General features: G+C 48.3%; 1 protein-coding gene across 1 annotated transcript; it reads left to right on the top strand.

Moving 5' to 3' along the window:
- Nucleotides 1-72: 72 nt before the first annotated feature.
- On the top strand, nt 73-7,825 carry LOC137161033 (killer cell lectin-like receptor subfamily F member 1; the record flags this gene model as incomplete). Its single annotated transcript, XM_067560036.1, has 5 exons — nt 73-138; nt 2,361-2,450; nt 4,865-5,019; nt 5,626-5,738; nt 7,702-7,825. Coding segments are annotated over 5 exons (548 nt in total), but the record flags the coding sequence as incomplete, so codon positions are not given.
- Between the last annotated feature and the right edge of the window lie 335 nt (nt 7,826-8,160).

Raw genomic sequence — 8,160 nt, 5'->3', positions numbered from 1 at the left:
ATCACAGAATAAAACAAGGACTCTCTATCGAGTCCCATTTAATTACTCTATAGACATACTGTGACTCTTGAGTCTCGTGTGAAGGACAAACCAGAGGAACACTGGAGAATAATGAAACTGTTAGAAATAACCAAACAGGTTGTCCCGGGGGTGGACTGGGAAGATGGAACCCTTTATTGCCTGCTTGTTCCATATTAATTGGCTCCTGGGGACAAAAACATGGTGGTAGCCACTCCCTGACCCCTTTGTGTAATTTGTTTAACTGTTAGGTTCCCGCGCAATGTGACTGTACCAAATTATACATATATTTACTTTATTGAACGTTATTAAACCAAAACACCCTTACAACACTATTACCCTTTCCACAACTATCACCCTTCAACAATTCCACAACTTCCAACTGTTCAATTGTCCTTAACCCTTATAGTATTAGTTCTTACAAAAGCTACCTTTAACCCCTCTCCTTTCCCTAAATCATATACCCCTGCATTCAGTTAACCGTATCTTAGCTTCATTTTATTATTTTTTGCTGCCATAGCTTTAACACTTCACCGGCAACGTAGTTCTGTGACTTCAAACTTTTCATTCTTTCACTTAGAGTGCTGGGTTGTTTTTTTTTAATTCCGCCACTGTTTGTACTGAGCTGTATTGTTAAGGTGACATATTGTGTGTGTAAAACCTGAGCCACCAAGTACGATTTTTACAACACAGCTACCTTAGTCTGTGCTTTGTGAAAAACTTTTTACATTCAAAGTGAATCCAAATTTCCCTTCACTAAAATTTCAGAAAAGCAAAAGTGCAAGGGGGTGAGGTTAAAAACAACCAATTAGTCCTGTGAAATCAGGCTAACAGCAGCAACATTCCTTAACCTTACAACTGCAACTTTAACCCTTAGCTCTTAAACAAGAAGAAAAGTGACAGAGGAGGGGGAGGGGAAAGCAGAGAGAGGCTTAGGAAAAAGGAAAATCTAAGCCAAGAAAAGGGGCCCCTCGGAAACCTGCACCCCTAATCCTCTATCCTGGCTCTGCGAGAAGAGTGGGAGTTGCTGCCACAGCCACCAGAGTGAAACTGGGGTGTTAGCAAGCCTTGCCAGCCATCCCAAGGCTGTGCTCCAGGATTTTCTGCTACCATTTTTTGCTGATTTACCAGCTCCTCCAGATGAAATTGGCTGTCCCTGTTTTGACGGATGGTGGGGCCCTCTTCTCCATCCAGTTGGGGACCAGCAGGAATTTGGATACCAGACCAGCGGAGAAGATCCGCGTTGGGGGGGCATTAGGAACAGTCACGATAGGACAAACAGTGTTATTGTGACTGAGCTTATTTTCATAGGCTGGTGGGGGGGGCACAGGGACTAGATGGAAGAGAAGGATAAAGAAGGGATGGAGTAACAGAAGTTTGCTTTAAGGCGTCTACTTGACCCTTCAGGGCCAAGTTCTCTGACTTAAAACAGTTAAAATCTTCCATATGGCTCTCAGCCATTCTATCCGCAAGCATACTGTGATGATTAACTGTGCGCTGCTCCTCCGGGATTTGTTGCAAGATTTTAACTGGGCTTCTAAGACTTGTAACCCAGACAAGCTCTCCCAGAGAACCTGTATCAAAATAGCCTTTTCCTTATCCTGGGAAAACCTGGATGGGAGGAAGGCTTCCACCCACCCCTGGATGACTGGCCAGTCCTGACGTCCCCTGGGAGGCACCCCTGCCTTCCCTACCGTAAAGGGCACATCCAACATACCCATATACATGGTGAGGACTGGTGATCAGGCACATCTCTCTCCTGGGATCCTGTTTGTGATGCCAGATGTTAGAAATGACCAAACAGGTTGTCCCGGAGGTGGATTGGGGAGACAGAACCTTTATTGCCTGCTCGTTCCACCTCCACGCCGCAAGAGGGGTTGCTTTACAATTCTTTTATCCATAACAGTATGTAAATGTATACATTTCCAGCAGCTCCCCATAGATCCTGATTTGGTTACACTGACACCTATAAAATGAATATTAACAACGACATGATGAATATAATTATACCCGCCCCTGTTTGTTGTTTTCAGGATTATTGCAGAGCGCAGGTACATTACCTTGTAACTTACTAACATTCTTTAAGACATACAGTATGCAAGGGAGGGAAAGAGGACAATGCTCTGTTCCCACCAAAGGCTTGAACAGAAGGGAGAATAGTTATTTGTTAGTCTCATTCCTTGCGCAAATGGCCAGGAAGGGAGGGAAAGAAGAGAGGTAACAGACTCTAGCTAGAATTCACACCAATTAACAGAAACAAGGTTCTGCCTGTGCCATGACCCCGTTCCCTGTAGCTTAGGCCTGATCATTTGTCCAGCTTTTAACTCTTTACTCTCCTACAGTTAGTAGCACTGAATGCAGCTCCTGCCTGGAGGATTTCCGGTCTCGCCTGAAACCAATTCTATGTGAACCCCACAACGGCAGCTTGGCAGGTAACCCGGCTCCTGCTGTCTCAGAAACATGAGTTGCTCTCCCTGGAAAAGTTTGCAGGACTCTCGCTGTGACTGCAAACCTGGTCACCGAGTTAAAGGGACACTGTCAGCTTCAAATACAATGGGCCAGATTCTCATTCACACGAAGGTCTCAACTCCCTTTATTTACATCACTCCAGCATTGCATTCCCTGCTCTTCAGAACCATGAGTCAGGGCCTCAAAAATCATGAGATGTTAGAAAAATAATACTTTAAGGTTTGGGTTGTTGTGGCGTATTTTTGTTTGTTTGTTTTGGGGATTTTTCTGTTATTCATTTTCTGGTGTCTGAGGTTCTAGATCGAATTAAAGTCTTATTTTCAAGCTTTTCTCCCCAACCCCCTCTCCCCTTTTTTTAAAAAACAAACCAAGCTTCTCACTTAATCACCTGACTCCACAAGCTGCGGCTTCAAGGAAAAACACCAAAAATTATAAGCCTTGTGATAAATATGTGCGAGTCGGCAACACAGGCAGCAAAAAGGAGGCTAAATGTGGGAGAAAATGTTGTCTCTGGGGATTTTTTTTATTATTATTATTTCAACCAAAAACTGGAAATTTTCAAGTGAACATTTTCTGCAGTGATTTTTCATTCCTGGAACAAAGGGATTTTTTTGGTCAATTAAAGTGGCCAAAATTTTTTCAATCAACTCTACTCGTAACTACAGTGGGAAAACAATGTTCAACCCGCAGGGTGATTTTTAAGTTGCTGGGTGCCTTTTATTGCTTTAGACATAGCAGCGATGGGCTGTATATCCCAAGAACCTCTGTCTTCTTTCATTTCAGCAATCCCAGTTGGTGGGTACAAGTTCAATGCTGAAGATGCCTGTCACAGTACCAATATCATGGTTATTTTACTCTTTCCATGGCAGCCTTCTCCTCTTTACCTCCACCTGTTTCGAATGGGAGCTCTTTGTGGATTATCTTACTATGTGTATGTGCAGCACCTTGCACCCTGGGGCCATGATCCATGACTGGAGCCGCTCACTGACAGTGTAACACTAATTATTGATTTGTATACAGCCCAGTCCTGCCCGCTGAGGTAAAAATAAATAACTAAATAAATAACCCCAGTTCCTGCTCAAAGGCACTTAGAATCTAAGTACAACAAATAATAACCCTCAGCTGTTTGTGCAGAGAAGCAGCAGTGACATCTAGTGGTCAGAGTAATTCCCATTGCTGGGGTACAGGCAATTTTAACAACTGTGTAATAATAACACAACTGCTACAGAGGTTAGATCCCAAAGTGCTTTACAAACCACGTAGTCCTTATGGGAATCATTTCCCCCACTACTGAAATGCAGCCACCTCTGGGGTGAAACTCAACAGCTGTTCAGCAGCACACAAGACTGGGGATGATGTCTTAGGGGAAGAGTTGAAGCAGAATCCCCTCGCCTATGGGAATTGCACAGGGCATTTGAGGGAGGCAAACTGTAGCCCCCCCGCCCCACCCCTCCAAACTGTAATTTGAACAGACTCAGACCTCCACCATTAAAGAAGCGTCATGGGATTTGTAATGACCATAATGGGACGTTACTTTTAACTCCCAGCTAATCCTGACACTAGCAGTGGTACAGCACCCCCTGCCGGCCAGGTTGGGTCTCTGGGTTCACTTCTGCCTTAGGCAGTGATATCCCTTCTTCTCTGTCACCCGTATTGTCTGTTTCAACACTGAGGTTCATTTGAGGTCTCCCATCGGGGCACAGGCTGGGCCTGTCTCCGTTCAGCTTTTATAAGCTGACACGGTCAAATCCCAGAGATTCCCAGCCAGTGATTCCTGCACTGAGCCCAGAACTTGTGACTAAGTTGGAGCAGATCTTTAGTAAGAGAGCAACCGTGTAAAAACTTCAAGTGAATTCTTGCCTCTCTGGCCTCCCAGCTCAGTCAGCACAACGCAGTCCAGACCTACAGCGTGTCCTGTTGTGAGTACTGACCCCTGAGAACAGCCCTCAGTAGTACATTGAGTCTGAAGGCTCTTTCCATGCCTGTAGGAGAAAACGTAAGCAATATCTCGGACTAGAGCTGATACACTGCAAACCTAGCTCATGAAAAATATGAAAAGAAATACAAGTTTGATGTCCTTTGAAGGACGTAGAAAAGCGAAAGTTCTTCCTCTCTTTTCTAGTGGGGGGGAAATGTTGAGTGTTTATTTCCCCTCCAAAACTGAATTAAATCCTCCCTCTCCCCCCAAAAAAATCAGTATTTCTATTTTGAGTCCCATCCCGCCATCAAAAAATGAAAAATTTCAGCCAAACTAAAAACTTTCATTTTGGTTAAAATGGCATTTCCCATTAAAAATCAGCTTTGAACAGGAGTTTTCAGCAGCTGGAGTTTGAGTTTTCAGAACTAACAACACCTTTGTTCCCATCTCTCTTGCCAGAAGTCTCCGGGTGCAAACTCTGCCCCAGGGACTGGCAGCTGCATGGGGACAAGTGCTACTGGCTGTCTAAAGAGCGTAAAGACTGGACTCGGAGCCATGACGACTGCTCGCGGAAGAGCTCTCGCATTCTTGTGATCCAGAACCAGGAGGAGATGGTAACAAAATATAGGATCATAAACCTCCAGCTGGAGAGAGACAGGAGTCACTGAGTACAGTCCCAGTGCAGCGGGGTTTATATCCAGCCTGCCTCAACCCCCTCTGCCTCATTTCTCCTTGTCCCCCAGTTAATCAAACGCCCACTGGGGTGTTTTCTCCCCTTCTCAGAGTCTGGCTTATGAACACAGAGTTCAGAGCAAGAACACCACAGATTTTCCAGCCCTGACGTCCCTTCCCAGCTGCTCCTGCAGCCTTTGCACCCCTAAGGGCTGCCCTTGTAGCTCCACCCGGCCTTTACCTCTGAGTCTAGGGACGCCTAGTCGCAGGTGAGACTGAACCCAGGACCCCCTTAAAGGGCCAGCTCAGCCTGTGACCCCCCAGGCCTGGTACTGGTGTTACCATGTCTGCACAGAGAGAGCCACATTTCCTGCTCCTGCCCTGGGACTCTGCCCGCCCAGGGGAGAGGGTGAATTAGCTCAGGTGTGGATGGGTTCTCCAGCTGGCATCATGGACAGAGCCACTGTAGCCAAGAGCAGGTATCAAACGGAAGCGCTCAGGGAATTCTAGCCTGTTACGGTACATTCACCCCACTTTGCACTTCCCAGGATTTCATACAGGATGTGATACGAGGAGAAAGCTACGTCTGGATTGGACTTAACATGACACCCCCGGCGGGAACGTGGACCTGGGTGGACGGGTCCCCGTTAGACCCAGCGCGGTGAGTACTGCCTGATGTGTCCTGTTGGACAGGTGTTTGGGGAAAGCTCCACTGTGTGACTTGCTGATGTTCAATGTACAACGTCTGTCTAAGGCCTGGCCTACACTGAAGTGTTTTACCAACCTAGCTCCGTTGGTTAAAGGTATTTCTGCTGCGCCAGCAAAGGCCTTGGTGTAGCCGCCCCTGTACCTACACCGAGGGGACAAGCTGTCCCGTCGGCATAGGTAGAGTCTTAAGTGCAGCGCTGTCAATGTAGCCAGTCTTAGTCTGAGCCTCTCTCCCGGTGTTTTTAAATAGGCTCCATACTGCACAGGAGGCATTTTATGCTTGTGACAGCTGTTTAATTCCCATCCAACAAGCATCCTCCTGCTCATGGGGTTCCCTTTTTTGAAGTTAAATGTTACTGTTCTGGGCTTGTTCAATATTTCTCTCTCCCCCCTCCCCCCACTGCACCGGGACGCTAAATGTGCCCTTAAGGGGTTAACTATACACTAACTAACTATGAAAACCACTATCTACACTATATAAAACACGTAACTATTTAAACTATTAACTAACTATACGGAGATTGCTACTTGTGATTGAGCAAGGGGCAGGCCTTCCACTGACCGTCACGGGCGGAAAGAAGGAACTGGGGGACATGGGGTTGGCAGCGCCCTATATACCACACTATGAGTGCGGTACTCCAGGGGGCGCAGGAGCTGACCCACGGGAGTTGCTAGGGGAAGAAAAGCTTCCGGAGACTCATGCACAGGGCGCGCACTCACCTATATTGGAATGCATATGAGCAATCACTTGAAGAGAGAATGTAATTTACAGGGTGGTGGCTATTACCAGGCCATTCAGCTCTATTCACCCCCTGTGCTCCACTGAGGATAAAGCAAGAATCCCCTCTCCCTGTGCTGTGCCAGGACTAGCTGCTTCAAGAAGCCGCCAGGGAGGGGGTCTAGAAATTTTCTCTGCAACATGCACCGAAGTGACATTTAGTCCTTCTGCTCCAGTTATTTAAGTTATGTAGCCCAGTGGAACAGCATCAACAGCAGAGACTAAGGGACCCCCGTCCCCCTCAGACTATCCTATAGCTCAGAGTTAGCGACTGCTGCTCTAGGAGGGGGGAGACCCCTGTGCAAATCCCTTCACTGCAGGCACAAGGGGGCGTTGAACTGGGGTCTCCCACTTTCCAGGCAAGTAACTTAGAGCCCAGTGGTCAGGGGACCAGGGAGCGCTTGCTCTTCCCGGCCGTTTTGTGTGTGATGGCCTGTGGGGCCCAATCTGTTTAGTGCCCTTTGCGCATGCCTGTCGGATCAGGGCCCCCATGCAGCGGAAGGCCTGTCTGCCACTGGCTCCTGCAGCACACTGGGGCGTAGGCAGCCAGAGGGAGGCAGCAGCGCAGATGGTGAGAGGCACGTAGCAAACCTTTACTCTGCAAACGTAGGCACTGAGCAAGTTAGGCACCTTCAGGGTTGGTGGCTGCTCAGCTGGGTTTTGTGAATCCCAGGGGGACATGAGTCTGGGAGGCAGGTGCCCAAAGTGGCCGGTAGAGGGACTGAAGAACCTGTGAATCCAGCCCTCACTGTGCATCAGGAGAAGCCCTCAGGCTCCCTGCAGCCGTCCCTTACGCCGGTCACAGGGTGCAGGTTTCCTCTCACCCAGGAGACTCAGGCTTGGTTTTCAAAGGAAAGCTGAGAGGCGGGAGCGCAAGGTGGCTGCTTCCAACCAGCCAGTAGCAGGTCACCAGCCCCACGAGATTCAGCCTTGTTGGTTCCTTGCCAGAGACCCCCAACTCATCTCACATGCTGGGATGTCGTGTCAGCTGAAGCTCCGCAGGAACGTTACAGAGATGAAGGGCACCACCAGAGCCAAGCTTCCCCTTAGAGAAGGAAGCTCAAGAAAAATATCATCTCTGGGTCTTCGACAAGGGAAGGGAAGCACAATGACAGCGACTTTCTCTTTAATTCTGCAGCTTCTCAGTCTCGGGCCCTGCAGAAGGGAACAGCTGCGGGCGGCTAAAAGGCACCCGGATTCAGTCTGAGATATGTGGTTTTGAGCTCAAATGGATCTGCCAGAAAGAAGCTGCCATGATATAAACCGTGGGACAAAGGAGCCGTATTCATGTCTCTGTAATGCAAAGTACCTGCCTTTTGTCTCCTGGGGCAAGAGCCTGGCTTTAGACAGAGCTCCAGCCAGGGCAGAGCGTAACCCCAGGAGCTCCCGGACTCAGCTACACCTTCAGCTCACATTTCCTCCCCTCGTTCCTTCTCACTGGGTTGGGGCAAGGGGTTGTAATTTATAGGTCCCCTAACCTGCAGTACGTTGCTATGCTGTGCTTTCCAGGGGCATCCTGGGCTGTGAGGCACCTTGTTACCACCTGCGCCTAGCATGGAGCCACTTCTGTGCCTGTCATGGGTCAGCTCTGCTCCTC

Source organism: Emydura macquarii, unplaced genomic scaffold (assembly GCF_026122565.2).
Source record: "Emydura macquarii macquarii isolate MOO-44397 ecotype Brisbane River unplaced genomic scaffold, CSIRO-AGI_Emac_v2 contig_2245, whole genome shotgun sequence".
NCBI lineage: Eukaryota > Metazoa > Chordata > Testudines > Chelidae > Emydura > Emydura macquarii.
Note: the sequence above shows the minus strand (reverse complement) of the source record. Positions and strands in the feature narration are given on the sequence as shown.